Consider the following 21,473-nt stretch of genomic DNA (forward strand, 5'->3'; position numbering starts at 1 on the left):
TATGTATGCTGGTTTTAATATTCAGAAAGACTCGTGGTTTACCTCAAAGCTGCACCTTTATAATGGAAATTAGAAATTGTTTCACTCCTTAACAGTCGTGTAGTGCAAAACATTTTTTAGGTGAGGGAGCGCTAAATAAAAAATGCAAATGACGTCATAATTTCCTGAATCAAAGTTTGTACCGACAGATGTAGCCTATTGAATATATACATCTATATAATATAATTATATATTTTTTATAAAATATGCATAAAATTCATCCTCTTTTTGCAACGTCTGCCTATACTAGAGGTCGACTGATTAATCGGCTTAGCCGATTAATCGGCATAGCTGATTTCAAGTTTTCATAACAATCGGTAATCGGCCTTTTTGTACACCGATTATAGCCGATTACATTGCATTCCACGAGGAAACTGCATGGCAGGCTGACCACCTGTTACGCAAGTGCAGCGTCAAAAGGACCTTGTGGCTGCAAGGAGCCAAGGTAAGTTGCTAGCTACATTAAACTTATCTTATAAAAAACAATCAATCTTCACATAATCACTAGTTAACTACACATGGTTGATGATATTACAAGGTTAACTAGCTTGTCCTGCGTCGCATATAATCAATGTGGTGCCTGTTAATTTATCATCAAATCACAGCCTACTTCAACTTTGCCAAACGGGTGATGATATAACAAAAGTGCATTCGCGAAAAAAGCACAATCGTTGCACAAATGTACCTAACCATAAACATCAATGCCTTTCTTAAACTCAATACACAGAAGTATTTCTTTTTAAAACTGCATATTTAGTTAAAAGAAATTCATGTTAGCAGGCAATATTAACTAGGGAAATTGTGTCACTTCTCTTGCGTTCAGTGCAAGCAGAGTCAGGGTATATGCAACAGTTTGGGCCGCCTGAATTGTTCTTCCTAACAAAGACCGTAATTCATTTGCCAGAATTTTACATAATTATGACATAACATTGAAGGTTGTGCAATCTAACAGCAATATTTAGACTTAAAGTTGCCACCCGTTCGATAAAATACGGAACGGTTCCGTATTTCACTGAAAGAATAAACGTTTTATTTTCGAAATGATAGTTTCCGGATTTGACCATATTAATGTCCAAAGGGTCGTATTTCGGTGTTTATTATATTATAATTAAGTCTATGATTTGATATTTGATAGAGCAGTCTGATTGAGCGGTGATAGGCAGCAGCAGGCTCATAAGCATTCATTCAAACAGCACTTTACTGCGTTTGCCAGCAGCTCTTAGCAATGCTTGAAGCCCAGCGCTGTTTATGACTTCAAGCCTATCAACTCCTGAGATTAGGCTGGCAATACTAAAGTGCCTATAAGAACATCCAATAGTCAAAGGTATATGAAATACAAATAGTATAGAGAGAAATAGTTGACGCATCATAATTCCTATAATAACTACAACCTAAAACTTCTTAACTGGGAATATTGAAGAACTGGGAATATTGAATCACCAGCTTTCATATGTTCTCATATTCTGAGCAAGGAACTTAAACGTTAGCTTTTTTACATGGCAAATATTGCACTTTTACTTTCTTCTCAAACACTGTGTTTTTGCATTATTTAAACCAAATTGAACATGTTTCATTATTTACTTGATGTCACGTCCTGACCATAGAGAGCCTTTATTTTCTATGGTGGAGTAGGTCAGGGCGTGACTGGGGGTTCGTCTAGTTTATTATTTCTATGTGGGGTTCTAGTTTTATTTTTCTATTTTGGTGATTTTGTATGATTCCCAGGCATCGTTGCCTCTAATTGGGAATCATATTTAGGTAGCCTTTTTTCCACCTGTGGATTGTGGGATATTGTTTATGTGTAGTTGCATGTTAGCACTCCATTGTCGTCACGGTAAGTTTATTTGTTTATTGTTTTGTTTTGTGTGTTTCTCTATTAAATATGTGGAAACCATATCGCACTGCACCTTGGTCCGAGTATTATTCCAGCGAACGTGACACTTGAGACTAAATAGATTTTATTTATGTTCTATATTAAGTTAAAATAAAAGTGTTCAATGTTCATTCTGTATTGTTGTAATTGTCATTATTACAAATATATATATAATACCGATTATACCGATTATTGGTCCTCCAATAATATATAATACCGATTATACCGATTATTGGTCCTCCAGTGTCCTCCAGTGTTGAAAAATCATAATCGGTCGACCTCTAGCCTATACCACACATATTGTCTCAATATTTATTTTTAATACCCTCAATTACCAAGTTAGGCATACCTAATTTCAAWATAGGCCATCACTGTCAATCGTGAATGATAAGTATTCACGTTTTACCGGTGAAACGTACAAATCTGCATGCCAATCATTTGATTGACCTCAATCAGTTTTATGGAAATATGCATTTATAGTGAGAATATGCCTTTATTTATGGGAATATGCATCTTGAGTGTTATTTTAAGCGATTGGAGGGCCCATCGTGCTGCTGAAAGGACAGCGCCAGGATCGTGCTATAATGTCAAAAAAGTTTAACCAACTTGTGGTGCTGAAGGATAGCTCTGCGATTCGGCCAGTTCAGGAACAACTAATATTAATTTATAGTATAGCCTAATAGGCTACAACTACGTGGTATAGCTATTTGTAGGCTATAGCCTAATGTAAATACAAATACATATAGCTTAATATCCCTGTACTGTTTGCAGGGAGAGCTTTAGTTGTGAATAGGCATTACATTGTATTGTGTAGCTTACGCCACACTGTACCATAAATACACTTTGATTAGCTTGAACACATGGTTACAATATACCCTATTACAGAACAAAAAGAAAACTGAGGTGAAATATCAATTCATATAATTTATTTGCAGAGATTGAACATTCTATCAAATCAATTGACAAAGTAGTGAACATAAATCATTACTATGTAGAATTGCAGAACATTTGTTTTAAAACATAAAATAAAATCAAGCTTTTGATGAACATACCTACACGTACGCTACGGTCACAAGACGCAGGCCTCCTAATTGTCCCTAGAATTTCTAAGCAAACAGCTGGAGGCAGGGCTTTTTCAAATAGAGCTCCATTTTTATGGAATGGTCTGCCTACCCACGTGAGAGAAACTCTGTCTCAACCTTTAAGTCTTTACTGAAGACTCATCTCTTCAGTGGGTCATATGATTGAGTGTAGTCTGGCCCAGGAGTGTGAAGGTGAACGGAAAGGCTCTGGAGCAACGAACCGCCCTTGCTGTCTCTGCCTGGCCGGTTCCCCTCTCTCCACTGGGATTCTCTGCCTCTAACCCTATTACAGGGGCTGAGTTACTGGCTTACTGGTGCTCTTTCATGCCGTCCCTAGGAGGGGTGCGTCACTTGAGTGGGTTGAGTCACTGACGTGATCTTCCTGTCTGGGTTGGCGCCCCCCCTTGGGTTGTACCGTGGCGGAGATCTTTGTGGGCAATACTCGGTCTCAGGATGGTAAGTTGGTGGTTGAAGAGATCCCTCTAGTGGTGTGGGGGCAGTGCTTTGGCAAAGTGGGTGGGGTTATATCCTTCCTGTTTGGGCCTGTCCGGGGGTATCATCGGATGGGGCCACAGTGTCTCCTGACCCCTCCTGTCTCATCCTCCAGTATTTATGCTGCAGTAGTTTATGTGTCGGGGAGCTAGGGTCAGTTTGTTATATCTGGAGTACTTCTCCTGTCTTATCCGGTGTCCTGTGTGAATTTAAGTATGCTCTCTCTAATTCTCTCTTTCTCTCTTTCTTTCTCTCTCTCGGAGGACCTGAGCCCTAGGACCATGCCTCAGGACTACCTGGCATGATGACTCCTTGCTGTCCCCAGTCCACCTGGCCGTGCTGCTGCTCCAGTTTCAACTGTTCTGCCTGCGGCTATGGAACCCTGACCTGTTCACCGGACGTGCTACCTGTCCCAGACCTGCTGTTTTCAACTCTCTGATTGGTTGGCAGTTAACTGTGTTAGCCTGGGGATCTGGTTCCTCTTCCTAACATCATCTGATGACATCATCAGAACAACATTCTATTTATCATCAGAGATACTCTTAATGATCGGCTATGAAAAGCCAACTGACATTTACTCCTGAGGTGCTGACTTGCTGCACCCTCGACAACTACTGTGATTATTATTATTTGACCATGCTGGTCATTTATGAACATTTGAACATCTTGGCCATGTTCTGTTATAATCTCCACCCGGCACAGCCAGAAGAGGACTGGCCACCCCTCATAGCCTGGTTCCTCTCTAGGTTTCTTCCTAGATTTTGGCCTTTCTAGGGAGTTTTTCCAAGCCACCGTGCTTCTACACCTGCATTGCTTGCTGTTTGGGGTTTTTAGGCTGGGTTTCTGTACAGCACTTTGAGATATCAGCTGATGTAAGAAGAGCTATATCAATAAATTTAATTTGATTTGATTTGATGTGTAACCATGCATCTTAATAAACTAATATAATCTTAATGCATTATTACCTTCAACTTGGCCTAATTCATATTTCCAATTGCCCCCCCTGACATCCCAAGCTAGAACAGGCTTTGCGTCTCAACCAATAGCCAATTGTCGAAATATCCCAAGGAGGGCTACAACAACTTCCAGAGGGTCAGGCTCCTTGGGCTTTGCGGTGGCTACTATGGTTTGGATTTCCTCCGCAGAACGGTGTCGCCRTAACAAAGTGGTCACATTTAGTTCTGAATTCCACTCCGCAAGAGGGGGTTGGTGGAGTTTTATGAACATCAAGGCAGACACAGTGTGAATTTGGATCCTAGATCTCGTTGGTGTGATGATAAGGTTCATGTGGCTGAACCCCCTCTAACACGCCGCCAAGGTACAGTGCTTGACTTGGACTAAAATAGGTTCCAGTTCTCATTTTGGGTGCCGGTACTGTTTATATATAGGTGCAGGAGCTTGTGGCGGATGAATCAGAATTAGTTGGGTAACATAGATAAATAAGATGTTTTATTTATATAATATGCTTATGTGAGATACTTGTCATTAGAATGTATCATTTTGGACTATAGTGTTGGCTATAGTGTTGGCAGTTGCACAAGCTGGGGCTCAGTCATTTGGGACCCAGAGAGGGGAGAGGTCAGGCTTGTCTTTTACATGTCTCTGGTGCTATGCAGAATATCAGAGGGGGAAGAGGACAGGATGGAACATTGTCTTCATATGTGAATGTATCTGTTAAACCATGTGAAGGTATGGCGTGATTAAGGGGGAACCAATTACTTGGCTCCACAATGTCTGTGCGCAAGTCACTCCCCTCAGTGAGCTTGTCCAGGAGTGGAGTCAAGAGAGGGTTTACTTGAGATGGGAGTATCTAGAGTTGACAATTGAGTTATGCCTTGGATGAGGTAATGTTTTTGTACTATAAAGTACCAGGAACGAGATTAGAACCTCGTCTTAGAGACCAAACTGAATGATAATTTATAGCGAATGCTATCTGGCTATGGGATACTCCTCTCTCAAGTAAAAGTCTTTCTTTGTGAACTGTTCCTAAGATCTGTGGTTCGTCAGGTAAGTTGAGAGGGGTGGATCTTTGCTATAAAAGATCTCAGTTGCCATTATGTTGGGACTCTCAGAATTCATTATAGACACTGAATTGATCTGAGAGTCAAAGGGCTATTGTAAAGCTCACATTATTAAAGATGAAGTTTAAGTATAACTCTGACTGGTGTGTGGTTTGTAACTCTCCTCATTTGGTAATACAGGAAAATTGCCAAAACAAGCTCCACAACAATTTTGAGCAGGAGCTCAAGTAGAAGAGAACTGGAAGTGCCGGTACTCAGCTCCGGTGAGCTTCGCCCAAGTAAAGCACTGGAGACTATGTACAGTTAAGCAGTGGTCTCAGCTCGCGTGGCACGTGTCTCCTACTGTGAACAAAGTCCCTAAAGCCGTTGATGGTGGAGGCACACAGGAGGGAGAAGCGTTGGCACAGGATGCAAATGTCTTCTTGCCCGAATCCCGGAGGGAGAGGCTCTGGCCAGCTCTCTCTCCAGGATGTTTCCCTGACGTATCAGGTGTGTGCCCTGCAGCCTGGTTCGCTGCGGACGAGCCTTTAAAGCTTGTGGTTGTGAACATGCGGCTTCTCATTTTGTTTATGAGGCTGGATAGAAACAGCTGGTGAATCTTTATAAATGTTTGCCAAAGTGGTCAAGCCTCTGATGGACCTTCGCAGTGCACACGTAGCCTACAGTTAATCATTATCGCCACCGCCAGAAATATATATATTGTTATTTAACCTTTATTTAACTAGGCAAGTCAGTTAATAACAAATAATTTTTACAATGACGGCCTACACCTGCCAAATCCAGACGACGCTGGGCAAATTGTGCGCTGCCCTATTGGACTCCCAATCACCACCGGTTGGGATTTCTTATATATATTTTTTTGTGATACAGCCTGGATTTGAAGTGACACCTCAAGCACTGAGATGTAGTGCCTTAGACCGCCACTCGGGAGCCCCCCAAGAAGACAGGGAAGAAATTAAATATTATTTATTTACAATTTATCAGAATACATTTTCCAGAAGGAGTTTTACCAGCTTTGTGTATTATCAAACTGAAAAAGTGAGGGAGCGCCTCTCCCCCTCACTCTTGCAGCACTACAACCCTGCTCCTTAAACCTGTTTACAGAATTCCATTAAAAGAAACACCATAGCAACACAAACCTGTTTATCACAAACTTAAAGCCAGGCTTTTCCGGGGATCAAATTCTCTATCAAGGTAAGTTTGCAAAGGATTTACTTTTAATGGATGCTCAGAGGTGAGAAAACCAAAGTGGCAACCATTTTTAGGGAGAATAACATTTGTTTAACTATGTGCATTAGCACTTACGGATAAATGGACATTTCCAACTAATCCTTTTTAATTTCCTATACAGTGGCACTGCATTTAGAGGGATCTAATTTGATGTGTTTTGTAGTCATCAATCATACATGCAGACTAAAATAATAAAAACCAAGGCAGCATACTGAACTGTACAGCACCATGACTCCATGTTTACATTTCAAGGGAGACTTGGATCTCCATCATTAAAAGTTGACACTCATTTGGGGCTTATGGGGGCTTTGTGAGAAATGCCAAGTCCAGGATTGGTGGTGGCCTGTCTGTCTGTTTAAATCCCCCCTGCTCTTTAGTGATTTGCATGGCCTGGCTCAGTGTCGTGGCATCATCACTCTCCTCGCCTTTCCCTCTCATCTCATCTCCCTCTCCTCTCCCTCTTCTTTCCTCTCCTCCCCCCTCATCTCCTCCCCTTCTTTCCTCTCCCCTCTTCTCCTTTCCTTCTCCTCCCTCCCCTCTGCTGTTGTAAGGAAACAAATCATTGTCTGTTACCACACCAGCCCTTGTTCTCCTTCCATCCATCTGCATAACAGCCCTTGTTTGAGCCTCACTGATGGATAAAGAGGACAAATGGGAGAGGGCTGCCTCACAATATCAAAGCTCAATCTGTGTCATGTCTAAAACCTGTTTGATGTTCCTGTTTCAAAGTGTCCCCTCTGAAATCTGGGTGCGGAATGGAACTGCCTCACACTTAAAAGGCAGCAAAGAACGCTCCATTTGGGGGCCGTAATTCCAGCTAGCTTTCAGTCGGTACTCTGTGAGATGATTATTCACACATTTGAATTGTTAGCTACAGTGTCTGCCTAACTGCTGCACTGACCCCCTGTAAGATTGTAAGATGGCGCCGAAGAGGATGGATGACGTTTTACATGCTCCTGACCAATTGTGCTATTTTGTTAGTTTTTTGCGTTGTTTGTTACTTATTGTTTTACTTATTTTGTACATAATGTTGCTGCTACCGTCTCTTATGACCGAAAAATTACTTCTGGATATCAGAACAGCGATTACTCACCACGAACTGGAAGAAGCTTGTATGTGTCTTTTTGTCAATAACAGCTGGTGCGCAATGTCTAATATTAAAGAAGTCTTGAGGTATTGCTCGCCTGAGGTAGAGTACCTTATGATAAGCTGTAGACCACACTATCTACCAAGAGAGTTATCATCTATATTATTCGTAGCCGTCTATTTACCACCACAGACCGATGCTGGCACTAAGACCGCACTCAACCAACTCTATAAGGCCATAAGCAAACAAGAAATGCTCATCCAGAAGCAGCGCCCCTAGTGGCCGGGGACTTTAATGCAGGCAAACTTAAATCAGTTTTACCAAATTTTTAACAGCATGTCACGTGCAACCAGAGGAAAAAAAACTCTAAACCACCTGTACTCCACACACAGAGATGCATACAAAGCTTGCAAGTCTGACCATAATTATATCCTCCTGATTCCTGCTTACAAGCAAAAACTAAAGCAGGAAGTACCAGTGACTCGCTCAATACAGAAGTGGTCAGATGATGCGGATGCTACGCTACTGGACTGTTTTGCTAGTTCCGGGATTCATCCAATGGCATTGAGGAGTATACCACCTCAGTCATCGGCTTCATCAATAAGTGTATCGACAACATTGTCCCCACAGTGACCGTACGTACATATCCCAACCAGAAGCCATGGATTACAGGCAACACCTGCATCGAGCTAAAGGAAGAGCTGCCACTTTCAAGGAGCGGGACACTAATCCTTACGCTTATAAGAAATATTGCTTTGCCCTCAGACGAACCATCAAACAAACAAAGCATCAATACTGTGTCGTGACGTTGTATTAGTTAATGTGACGACTGTTGCTCATCGAATGATTAAAGGTTCCTACTTGCGTGATTAACTGAATCAAGCAATTATTAACTCATTAACCTGGGGCACCATGGGAAAATTAGTTTTAATGAGTTTCTATTTCCCAAATTAACTCAAAGAATATCAAAATATCGATTTTACAACAGTCGCTAATTAATCAGTTTCCTCTACAGTCTCATTCTGAACGTCGCATAATCCGGGAATCTGCACGGACCCGGGTCTCACCAATGAGTTCGTACCACACCAATCTTATTTGAGTATTTATTTACTAGAAAGCTAAAATGATGATAAAAGATACACATACACAAAAACACATTCTAGGCTATTGATTAGAACTTAGTATAACAGGCCAACACACTATGGCGCGTGTTACTCAAAATGGGGATTTAAATGAGAGAGAAAAAGAGAAAGTACACGAGAGAAATATACATCTGAGTGCATTTGTCAGTTAGGCTTATTTTAACCCTAGCCTTGCCCAAAGTGCCGCTCTTATGGGTCAGAATATAATGATGTAATTACGTGTGGGAGGTCTCAGATGGGAAGGTCCGCGTGGACCGTTTAGGCTGCTCAATGACGCACTTCTCCGGCGCAACTCTCTGGTTGTCCTCACGATGTCAGTGTCCTTTTTGGCTTAGTGGTCTGTTTCCTAGCCCTTGCTCTGGAAGGGGTCTTCTGAGGACAGACAGCTCTGTAGCTCAGAGCTCACAGCGTAGGAATGAAACAGTGTAGATACCACGATTCGATGGAGAGTGGAGGCTAGGTGGTCCGGCTTGAATTCACCCGCTTAGACACAGCTACTCATCCGTAGCTTGGGTAGAAAAAAGATTTCTTTGTCTTCAAACTTGTGTTGCGTTTTGGGTTCGTTTAATTTTTAGACCTTGGCTGCAGCTTGGGTCACTTAGTCTGATATGTTAATTCTTCACTCACAGGTTTTATACCCTCGGGTCAGAAGTGGGCGTAACCCCCTTTTTAGGGCAATTCTCTGGGCGTACCAAGTTAAGAGGGAAGGTCTAGATTTTACTCAAATCCAATTGTAGACAACTAACTTCACATTTCATCTTTACCAAAACATTCGCTTTGATTTGGACATTTTCCACACAACGTACAATGTATAAACATCAAACACATACTAGGAAAACTCTTAACGTTACAATGTTTTCGTAATAACGTCATCTATTAATTAACCTTTAATAACAAAACAAAAATGACATACATTTTCATATTCCATCTATCGTCATGGCCACCATTGTGGCTGACGGAAACCATTGTTCCAAAGTCCCTTTATTTCATGTTTAATGTTCTGAAGCTGGTTCTCCATAGTGAGAGGACAAAGGAATTTTGTCTGTGGCCTAAGATTTACAATGGGCGTGAGGGGTCATAAAACCCCACATCTTCCTATCCCTTGAGATCTCTTCTCCTCTGGTGGGGATGAAATCTCTCTGCAGGATTGTGGTCATTGGTAACCTGAGCAGGACAGTCATGACAACTGGATTAAGATTGAATCCTACTACACCGGCTCTGACGCTCGTCGGATGTGGCAGGGCTTGAAAACTATTACGGACTACAAAGGGAAACCCAGAAGTAAGCTAACCAGTGATGCGAGAGTACCAGATGAACTAAATGCCTTTCATGCTCGCTTCAAGGCAAGCAACACTGAAGCATGCATAAGAGCACCAGCTGTTCTGGATGACTGTTGGATAATGCTCTCGGTAGCAAATGTGAGCAAGACCTTTAAACAGGTCAACATTCACAAAGCCGCGGCGCCAGATGGATTACCAGGACGTGTACTCAAAGAACGCGTGGACCAACTGGCAAGTGTCTTCACTGACATTTTCATCCTCTCTCTGACTGAGTCTGTAATACCTACAAGCAGACCACCATAGTCCCTGTGCCCAAGGAAGCGAAGGTAACCTGCCTAAATGATTACCGCCCCATAGCACTCACGTCGGTAGCCATGAAGTGCTTTGAAAGGCTGGTCATGGCTAACATCAACAGCATCCTCCCGGACACCCTAGACCCACTCCAATTCGCATTCCGCCCAAACAGATGTCTGCCACGCTGATCCTCAACACTGAGACCCCTCAGGGGTGTGTACTTAGTACCCTCCTGTACTCCCTGTTCACTCACAACTGCGTGGCCAAACACAATTCAAACACTATCATTAAGTTTGCTGATGGCACAACAGTGGCAGCCCTGATCACTGACAATGATGAGACAGCCTATAGGGAGGTGGCAGTGTGAACTGGCAGTGTGGTGCCAAGACAACCTCTCCCTCAATGTGAGCAAGACTAAGGAGCTGATCGTGGACTACAGGAAAAGGCAGGCCCGGGGCTGTAGTAGAGCGGGTCGAGAGTTTCAAGTTCCTTGGTGTCCACATCACCAATGATCTATCATGGTCCAAACACACCAAGACAGTCGTGAAGAGGGCACGACAAAACCTTTTCCTCTCAGGAGGAACTGAAGAGATTTGGCATGGGTCCCCAGATCCTCAAAAAGTTCTACAACTGCACCATTGAGAGCACCCTGACCAGTTGCATCACCACCTGGTATGGCAACTCCTCGGCATCTGACCGTAAGGTGCTGGGGCCAAGCTTCCTGCCATCCAGGACCTATATAATAGGCGGTGTCAGAGGAAAGCCCATAAAATTGTCAGAAACTCCAGTCACCCAAGTCATATACTGTTTTCTCTATTACCGCACGGCAATCGGTACCAGAGCGCTAAGTCTAGGATCAAAAGGCTCCTTAACAGCTTCTACCCCAAAGCCATAAGACTGCTGAACAATGAATCAAATGGCCACCGGACTATAACATTGACACCCCCCCATTTGTTTTGTACACTGCTGCTACTCGCTGTTTATTATCTATGCATAGTCACTTCACCCCTACCTACATGTACAAATTACCTCAACTAACCTGTACCCTCAGACACTGACTCGGTACCGGTACCCCCTGTATATAGCCTCGTTATCGTGTTACTTTTTATTATTATTATTATATATTATATATTTTTTATATATTTTTTTACTTTAGTTTATTTGGTAAATATTTTCTTAACCAACAGTGCAGTTCAAGAAGAGTTAAGGGTTTGTAATTAAGCATTTCACAGTAAGGTCTACACTTGCGCATGTGACAAATAAAGTTTGATTTGACACAACTTGTAGGCTTGTTTACTTGCTGCTGTGCGTTTTGTTGCTAACCTTACTTTGCTACCTGCCAACTTTACTGTTTTTACTTTTTAATTACCGTTTATAATTTTAGTTGTTCCCTCGCTCTACTTTTTTCATTCAACTTTTTCACTCCGGACGCTTTATCTGGACGTGGTTCGTCAGGACCTCCACCAGCCGAAGCTAAGTAGTAACATTAACATGATGGCTTCTAATTGCAATCGCAGTACTCATAATATACAGGAGAATGATCGCCTTACGGTAATGATAGTTGTGCTGCAAGCCCAGCTTCAGACGCAATCGTTAGGCAAGGGTAATTTAAGTGTAGGAAAGGATGAAACAGCGTCTGTGCCACCAATAAGTGCAGATAGTAGTAAAATCCCCTCGCACAGTCCCCGCAGCCGGACAACCTTCTCATGGCTTCTGGAAGGAAATGCTGTAGGAATGCTCAACCGGTGTCGCTCATTCAGCCGACAGAAACTTTCAACCGGTTCTCCCCATTAAGCAGTGAGTCGGAGTCAGAGGCCGAGCCTTTTATGGTCTCTACTCCTCCCGTTACGGGGTCTGAGACGCCGAAGCCTCCCACCATTAGCTCTGACAAATTGAAAACCCTAGTCATTGGCGACTCCATTACCCCGCAGTATTAGACTTAAAACGAATCATCCAGCGATCATACAATGTTTACCAGGGGGCAGGGCTACCGATGTTAAGGCTAATCTGAAGATGGTGCTGGCTAAAGCTAAAACTGGCGAGTGTAGAGAGTATAGAGATATTGTTATCCACGTCAGCACCAACGATGTTAGGATGAAACAGTCAGAGGTCACCAAGAGGAACATAGCTTCAGCGTGTAAATCAGCTAGAAATATGAGTCGGCATCAAGTAATTGTCTCTTGCCCCCTCCCAGTTAGGGGGAGTAATGAGCTCTACAGCAGAGTCTCACAACTCAATCGCTGGTTGAAAACTGTTTTCTGCCCCTCCCAAAAGATAGAGCCCTCTTTCTGGGACTCACCCACAAACAGGACCAAGTCTGGCCTGTTGAGGAGTGACGGACTCCATCCTAGCTGGAGGGGTGCTCTCATCTTATCTACGAACATAGACAGGGCTCTAACTCCCCTAGCTCCACATTGAGAAAGGGTGCAGGCCAGGCAGCAGGCTGTTAGCCAGCCTGCCAGCTTAGTGGAGTCTGCCACTAGCACAGTCATTGTAGTCAGCTCAGCTATCCCCATTGAGATCGTGTCTGTGCCTCAACCTAGGTTGGGCAAAACTAAACATGGCGGTGTTCGCCTTAGCAATCTCACACTAATAAAGACGTCCTCCATTGCTGACATTATTGAAAGAGATTGTGATACCTCACATCTCAAAATAGGGCTACTTAATGTTAGATCCCTCACTTCCAAGGCAGTTATAGTCGATGATCTAATCACTGAACATAATCTTGATGTGATTGGCCTGACTGAAACATGGCTTAAGCCTGATGAATTTACTGTGTTAAATGAGGCCTCACCTCCTGGTTACACTAGTGACCATATCCCCCGCGCATCCCGCAAAGGCGGAGGTGTTGCTAACATTTACGATAGCAAATTTCAATTTACAAAAAAAWWTTTTTTTTTGTCTTTTGAGCTTCTATTCATGAAATCTATGCAGCCTACTCAATCACTTTTTATAGCTACTGTTTACAGGCCTCCTGGGCCACATACAGTATTCCTCACTGAGTTCCCTGCATTCCTATCGGACCTTGTAGTCATGGCAGATAATATTCAAATTTTTGGTGACTTTAATATTCACATGGAGAAGTTCACAGACCCACTCCAAAAGGCTTTCAGAGCCATCATCAACTCAGTGGGTTTTGTCCAAAATGTCTCCGGACCTACTCACTGCCACAGTCATACTCTCGACCTACTTTTGTCCCGTGGAAGAAATGTTGTGGATCTTAATGTTTTTCCTCATAATCCTGGACTATCGTACCACCAATTTATTACATTTGCAATCGCAACAAATAATCTGCTCAGACCCCAACCAAGGATCATCAAAAGCCGTGCTATAAATTCTCGGACAACCCAAAGATTCCTAGATGCCCTTCCAGACTCCCTCCACCTACCCAAGGACGTCAGAGAACAAAAATCAGTTAACCACCTAACTGAGGAACTCAATTTAACCTTGCGTAATACCCTAGATGCAGTTGCACCCCAAAAACAAAAAACATTTGTCATAAGAAACTTGCTCCCTGGTATACAGAAAATACCCGAGCTCTGAAGCAAGCTTCCAGAAAATTGGAACGGAAATGGCATTCCACCAAACTGGAAGTTTTCCGACTAGCTTGGAGAGACAGTACCGTCAAAGAGCCCTCACTGCTGCTCGATCATCCTATTTTTCCAACTTAATTGAGGAAAATAAGAACAATCCAAAATGTATTTTCGATACTGTTGCAAAGCTAACTAAAAAGCAGCATTCCCCAAGAGAGAATGGCTTTCACTTCAGCAGTGATAAATTCATGAACTTCTTTGAGGAAAAGATCATGATCATTAGAAAGCAAATTATGGACTCCTCTTTAAATCTGCGTATTCCTCCAAACCTCAGTTGTCCTGAGTCTGCACAACTGTGCCAGGATCTAGGATAAAGGGAGACACTAAAGTTATTTAGTACTATATTTCTTGACACATTGATGAAAATAATCATGGCCTCTAAACCTTCAAGCTGCATACTGGACCCTATTCCAACTATACTACTGAAAGAGCTGCTTCCTGTGCTTGGCCCTCCTAGGTTGAACATAATAAACGGCTCTCTATCCACCGGATGTGTACCAAACTCACTAAAAGTGGCAGTAATAAAGCCTCTCTTGAGAAAGCCAAACCATGACCCAGAAAATATAAAAAACTATCGGCCTATATTGAATCTCCCATTCCTCTCAATTAAAAAAAAAAAGCTGTTGCACAGCAACTCACTGCCTTCCTGAAGACAAACAATGTATACGAAACGCTTCAGTCTGGTTTTAGACCCCATCATAGCACTGAGACTGCACTTGTGAAGGTGGTAAATGACAGTTTAATGGCGTCAGATCGAGGCTCTGCATCTGTCCTCGTGCTCCTAGACCTGCTGCTTTTGATACCATTGATCACCACATTCTTTTGGAGAGATTGTTGGTCCACACGGACAGGTTCTGGCCTGGTTTAGATCTTATCTGTTGGAAAGATATCAGTTTGTCTCTGTGGATGTTTGTCCTCTGGCCTGCTCGCCTCCGAGGAGGAAGTACAGTTCCCGCTCAGCCCAGTCAAAACTGTTCGCTGCTCTGGCACCCCAATGGTGGAACAAACTCCTCACGACGCCAGGTCAGCGGAGTCAATCACACCTTCCGGAGACACCTGAAACCCCACCTCTTAAAGAATACCTAGGATAGGATAAAGTAATCCTTCTAACCCCCCCCCCCCTTAAAAGAGTTAGATGCACTATTGTAAAGTGGTTGTTCCACTGGATATCATAAGGTGAATGCACAATTTGTAAGTCGCTCTGGATAAGAGCGTCTGCTAAATGACTTAAATGTAATGTAAATGTACATTTCGGTGTTCCTCAAGGCTCCGTTTTAGACCCGTTTTTTTTCACTATATATTTTACCTCTTGGTGATGTCATTTGGAAACATATGTTAACTTTCACTGCTATGCGGATGACACAGTTGTTCATTTCGATGAAACATGGTGAAGCCCCAAAATTCCCTCCCTGGAAGCCTGTGTTTCAGACATAAGGAAGTGGATGGCTGCAAATGTTCTACTTTTAAACTTGGACAAAACAGAGATGCTTGTTCTAGGTCCAAGAAACAAAGAGGTCTTTCTGTTGAATCTGACAATTAATCTTGATGGTTGTACAGTCGTCTCAATTAAAACTGTGAAGGACCTCGGCGTTACTCTGGACCTGATTCTCTTTTGACAAACATATCAAGACTGTTTCAAGGACAGCTTTTTCCATCTACGTAACATTGCAAAAATCAGAAACTTTCTGTCCAAAAATGATGCAGAAAATTAATCCATGCTTTTGTCATTCTAGGTTAGGACTACTGCAATGCTCTACTTTATGTCTACCGCGGATAAACACTAAATAAACTTCAGTTAGTGCTAAACACAGCTGCTAGAATCTTGACTAGAACCCCAAAATGTGATCATATTACTCCAGTAAGGGCTGATTTTAAGGTTTTACTGCTAACCTACAAAGCATTACATGGGCTTGCTCCGACCTATCTTTACGATTTGGTCCTGCCGTACATACCTACACGTACGCTACAGTCACAAGATGCAGCCTCCTTACCGTCCCTAGTATTTCTAAGCAAACAGCTGGAGGCAGGGCTTTCTCCTATAGAGCTCCATTTTTATGATGGTCTGCCTACCCATGTGAGAGACGCAGACTCTGTCTCGACCTTTAAGTCTTTATTGAAGACTCATCTCTTCAGTAGGTCCTATGATTGAGTGTAGTCTGCCAAGGAGTGTGAAGGTGAACGGAAAGGCACTGGAGCAACGAACCGCCCTTGCTGTCTCTGCCTGGCCGGTTCCCCTCTCTCCACTGGGATTCTCTGYCTCTAACCCTATTACAGGGGCTAAGTCACTGGCTTACTGGTGCTCTTCCATGCCGTCCCTAGGAGGGGTGCGTCACTTGAGTGGGTTGAGTCACTGACGGGATCTTCCTGTCCGGGTTGGCGCCCCCCCTTGGGTTGTGCCGTGGCGGAGATCTTTGTAGGCTATACTCGGCCTTGTCTCATGGTAAGTTGGTGGTTGAAGATATCCCTCTAGTGGTGTGGGGGCTGTGCTTTGGCAAAGTGGTTGGGTTATATCCTGCTGTTTGGCCCTTTCCGGGGTTATCGTCGGACAGGGCCACACTGTCTCCCGACCCCTCCTGTCTCAGCCTCCAGTATTTATGCTGCAGTAGTTCATGTGTCGGGGGCTAGGTTCAGTCTGTTATATCTGGAGTATTTCTCCTGTCTTATCCGGTGTCCTGTGTGAATTTAAGTATGCTCTCTCTAATGCTCTCTTTCTTTCTCTCTCTTTCTTTCTTTCTCTCTCTCGTAGGACCTGAGCCCTAGGACCATGCCTCAGGACTACCTGGCCTGATGATACCTTGCGGTCCCCAGTCCACCTGGCCGTGCTGCTGCTCCAGTTTCAACTGTTCTGCCTGCGGCTATGGAACACTGACCTGTTCACCAGACGTGCTACCTGTCCCAGACCTGCTGTTTTCAACTCTCTAGAGACAGCAGGAGCGGTAGAGATACTCTGAATGATCAGCTATGAAAAGCCAACTGACATTTACTCCTGATGTGCTGACCTGTTGCACCCTCGACAACCACTGTGATTAGTATTATTTGACCCTGCTGGTCATTTATGAACATTTGAACATCTTGGCCATGTTCTGTTATAATCTCCACCTGTCACAGCCAGAAGAGGACTGGCCACCCCTCATAGCCTGGTTCCTCTCTAGGTTTCTTCCTAGGTTCTGGCCTTTCTAGGGAATGTTTCCTAGCTACTGTGCTTCTACTCCTGCATTGGTTGCTGTTTGGGGTTTTAGACTGGGTTTCTGTACAGCACTTTGTGACATCAGCTAATGTAAGAAAAGCTTTATAAATACATTTGATTGATTGGTTTGATTTGTACAGAGTGGGGTAGAAATGACTAGGCTACTTCCTTCATTCTTTACTTTCAGCCATGCAGGCCTCAGTGTATCTGGATGTCCATCATAACTTCCTCTGTCGATATAGAGACACATGTACATCTACAATGGGATAGTTCCAAGTAATAAACAATTCTAAGATACTTCTATAGAGGCTCAGTGGGACGCTACTGTCAGTCCAAATAAACATGCCTGAGAGGAGGCGATCAGGTGTTAATGAAAGTGGGAGGTGTTGAGATAAAAATAGGTCTCTTCTGTATCTATAGTACAGAACTCTTCTGCAGCTGTTTCTGAAAAGATGACAGGTTGTCAATACAAATAACCCAAGCATCAGGCCTGGCAGACTGCAGGGCCTGCACAACTCACAGGCTCCAACCCCGGCTGCCATGCCAACGACTAGCCCCCGTTTCCAAGGGAACCACTTGGAGACGCAAGGAGCCTCTGAGGGACAGGTTTTTTGTTGGGGAAACTTCAAACCACGTACCTGGAGGGCCTCGAGAAAGCGAAAGGAGCCCAGCCTACGACCGCGGGGCACCAGGCAGAAGCTGGAGTTATGAAGCAGCTCCTGGTAGTCGAACCTGGAGACAGACAGAAACCGACTTTGTCAGACTCATGGAGACATCACGCAGCGTAAAATGTCAAGATGGACTCCTTTGAGGTCCAATTGACAAAAATGAGAGAGCAGAGAGGAAAATAATAGAAGAAAGAGGGTAGTTTAAAGTAAATGTGTCCTTAGATTAAACACATGCAAACAACAATTACAGCATTAAAACTTGTGTCAATTGTCTCACTCAATCACAAACAAAGACATTAGCTCAAACAAATACATATTTAAGTAGGTGAAATAGATGTGGGAACACGAGAAACACATTCTCCAACTCCTTCTCATTCTTCAGAGAAATTAGACAAACTTCAAAGCACTTGTCATGTTTCAAGAATGTCATTATACACAAAGAAAGCTTTTAGACTAGAATAAGGTCCTCCACTCCACTCTGGCCTAGAGTATGATCAATGTTACACAACGAGTGTATTACAAAGGGAGACTTTTTGAGATTGATCTCCAAAAGCACCTCTGTCTTTCCCAGTGATACAAGCCCGGGATTCCTCATCCCATCCCTATAGCAGGCAGCACATCCCTTCTACTCTCCCCTCACTGCAGGCCAATAGAGAGAGGGGTAATTTATGGCCCTGTTCCAAACCGGCGTCTCATCCCAAGGCCCATCCAATAAGGATGAGGAGCAGCTGTTTTATCTGACAGTAAATCAGAAGAAATAACAGGAGAGCTTTTAAGCTACATAAATCAATCACAAAACACACCAGCCTGTCGCTGCCTATGAAGCCCCGCGATCTATAACCAATGCTGTCTATGATCCTCATAACCCATATCGTATGAAAAATATCAGGCAGCGAATTCTTAAGAGAGGCTAAGGATGATTCATGACATTTGAATGGAAACATACATAACACTTTATTTGTTATTAAACAAGACAGGGGCATTTTCAAGATGGACAACTCTCAGAGACCAAGCTGTCTCCCAAATTTGTGATCAACTGGCTGACCTGGAATCATGGCTGTGGTTGATTCTTTTGGTAATGAGACTATAAATGAACATGTTCCATCCAGTGTGACGGTATACAATTGTCATATATAAACATAGCAGTATTTCACAGAACTGTATGTACAGTTGAAGTCGGAAGTTTACATACACTTAGGTTGGAATCATTAAAACTCGTTTTTCAACCACTCCACAAATTTCTTGTTAACAAACTATAGTTTTGGCAAGTCGTTTAGGACATCTACTTTGTGCATGACACAAGTAATTTTTCAAACAATTGTTTACAGACAGATTATTTCACTTATAACTCACTGTGTCACAATTCCAGTGGGTTTACATACAATAAGACGTTTACATACAATAAGTTTACTGTGCCTTTAAACAGCTTGGAAAATTCCAGATAATGATGTCGTGGCTTTAGAAGCTTCTGATAGGCTAATTGGCATCATTTGAGTCAATTGAAGGTGTACCTGTGGATGTATTTCAAGGCCATACCTTCAAACTCAGTGCCTCTTTGCTTGACATCATGGGAAAATCAAAAGAAATCGGCCAAGACCTCAGAAAAAAAACTGTAGACCTCCACAAGTCTGGTCATCCTTGGGAGCAATTTCCAAACATCTGAAGGTATCAGTTCATCTGTACAAACAAATGTACGCAAGTATAAACACCATGGGACCACGCAGCCGTCATACCGCTCAGGAAGGAGATGTGTTCTGTCTCCTAGAGATGAACGTACTTTGGTGAGAAAAGTGCAAATAAATCCCAGAACAACAGCAAAGGACCTTGTGAAGATGCTGGAGGAAACAGGTACAAAAGTATCTATATCCACAGGAAAACAAGTCCTAAATTGACATAACCTGAAAGGCCGCTCAGCAAGGAAGAAGTCACTGCTCCAACACCGCAATAAAAAAGCCATACTACGGTTTGCCACTGCACATGGAGACAAAGATCGTACTTTTTGGAGAAATTTCCTCTGGTCTGATGAAACAAAAATAGAACTGTTTGGCCAAAATGACCGTCGTTATGTTTCTTATTTAATTTTTATTTTATTTTTTACCCCCAATTTCATGGTATCCAATTGTTAGTAGTTACTGTCTTGTCGCTACAACTCCCGTACGGGCTCGGGAGAGATGAAGATCGAGAGCCATGCGTCCTCCGAAACACAACCCAACCAAGCTGCACTACTTCTTGACACAACACACATCCAACCCGGAAGCCAGCCGCACCAATGTGTCGGAGGAAACACTGTACACCTAGCGACCTGGTCAGCGTGCAATGCGCCCGGCCCGCCACAGGAGTCGCTAGTGCGCGATGAGACAAGGATATCCCTACCGGCCAAACCCTCCCTAACCCGGACTACGCTAGGCCAATTGTGCGTCGCCCTATGGATCTCCCGGTTGCAGCCGGCTGCGACAGAGCCTGGGCTCGAACACAGAGTCTCTGGTGGCACAGCTAGCACTGCGATAAAGTGCCTTAGACCACTGCGCCACCCGGGAGGCTGACCGTCGTTATGTTTGGAGGAAAAAGGGGGGGGCTTGCAAGCCGAAGAACACAATCCCAACCGTGAAGCACGGGGGTGGCAGCATCATGTTGTGGGGGTGCTTTGCTGCAGGAGGGACTGGTGCACTTCACAAAATAGATGGCATCATGAGGGAGGAAAATTATGTGGATATATTGAAGCAACATCTCAAGACATCAGTCAGGAAGCTAAAGCTTGGTCGCAAATGGATCTTCCAAATGGACAATGACCCCAAGCATACTTCCAAAGTTAAGAAAAATGGCTTAAGGACAACAAAGTCAACGGGTAAATTGGAGTGGCCATCACACAAAGCCCTGACCTCAAACCTATAGAAAAGTTGTGGGCATAACGGAAAAAGCGTGTGCGAGCAAGGAGGCCTACAAACCTGACTCAGTTACATCAGCTCTGTCAGGAGGAATGGGCCAAAATTCACCCAACTTATTGTGGGAAGCTTGTGGAAGGCTACCCGAAATGTTTGACCCAAGTTAACATTTAAAGGCATGCTACCAAATACTAATTGAGTGTATGTAAACTTCTGACCCACTGGGAATGTGATGAAAGAAATAAAAGCTGCAATAAATCATTCTCTCTACTATTATTCTGACATTTCACATTCTTAAAAAAAAGTGGTGTTCCTAACTGACCTAAAACAGGTAATTTTTACTAGGATTAAATGTCAGGAATTGAGTTTAAATGTATTTGGCTAAGGTGTATGTAAACTTCCGACTTCCAACTGTATATGACATCAATGACTGTTGTTCTCCCTCTCACAGTGATGTTTTGTTAGAAACCCTGTCTCTGTCTCCAGCCATCCTTCAAACACCCTGAGGAGAGGAGAGCCCAGATGTGCTGCTTGAGCCCTGGCCCACAGAGACTTCTGATTACAGCCTAATCTGTCTGGGGATCAACTGCCTCCACAGCCTCG

At 43.4% G+C, this 21,473-nt stretch overlaps 1 protein-coding gene across 1 annotated transcript in view; it reads right to left on the reverse strand.

The window, feature by feature from the left end:
* The window catches only part of LOC111954432 (exostosin-1-like), a 313,392-nt gene that overhangs the window by 53,747 nt on the left and 238,172 nt on the right, over nucleotides 1-21,473 (reverse strand). Inside the window, exon 3 of the mRNA XM_023974172.2 lies at nucleotides 17,959-18,052. Within this exon, the coding sequence (XP_023829940.1) occupies nucleotides 17,959-18,052 (94 nt within the window). The remainder of the gene's footprint in view (nucleotides 1-17,958; nucleotides 18,053-21,473) is intronic.

Source organism: Salvelinus sp. IW2-2015, linkage group LG28, assembly GCF_002910315.2.
Source record: "Salvelinus sp. IW2-2015 linkage group LG28, ASM291031v2, whole genome shotgun sequence".
Lineage (NCBI taxonomy): Eukaryota > Metazoa > Chordata > Actinopteri > Salmoniformes > Salmonidae > Salvelinus > Salvelinus sp. IW2-2015.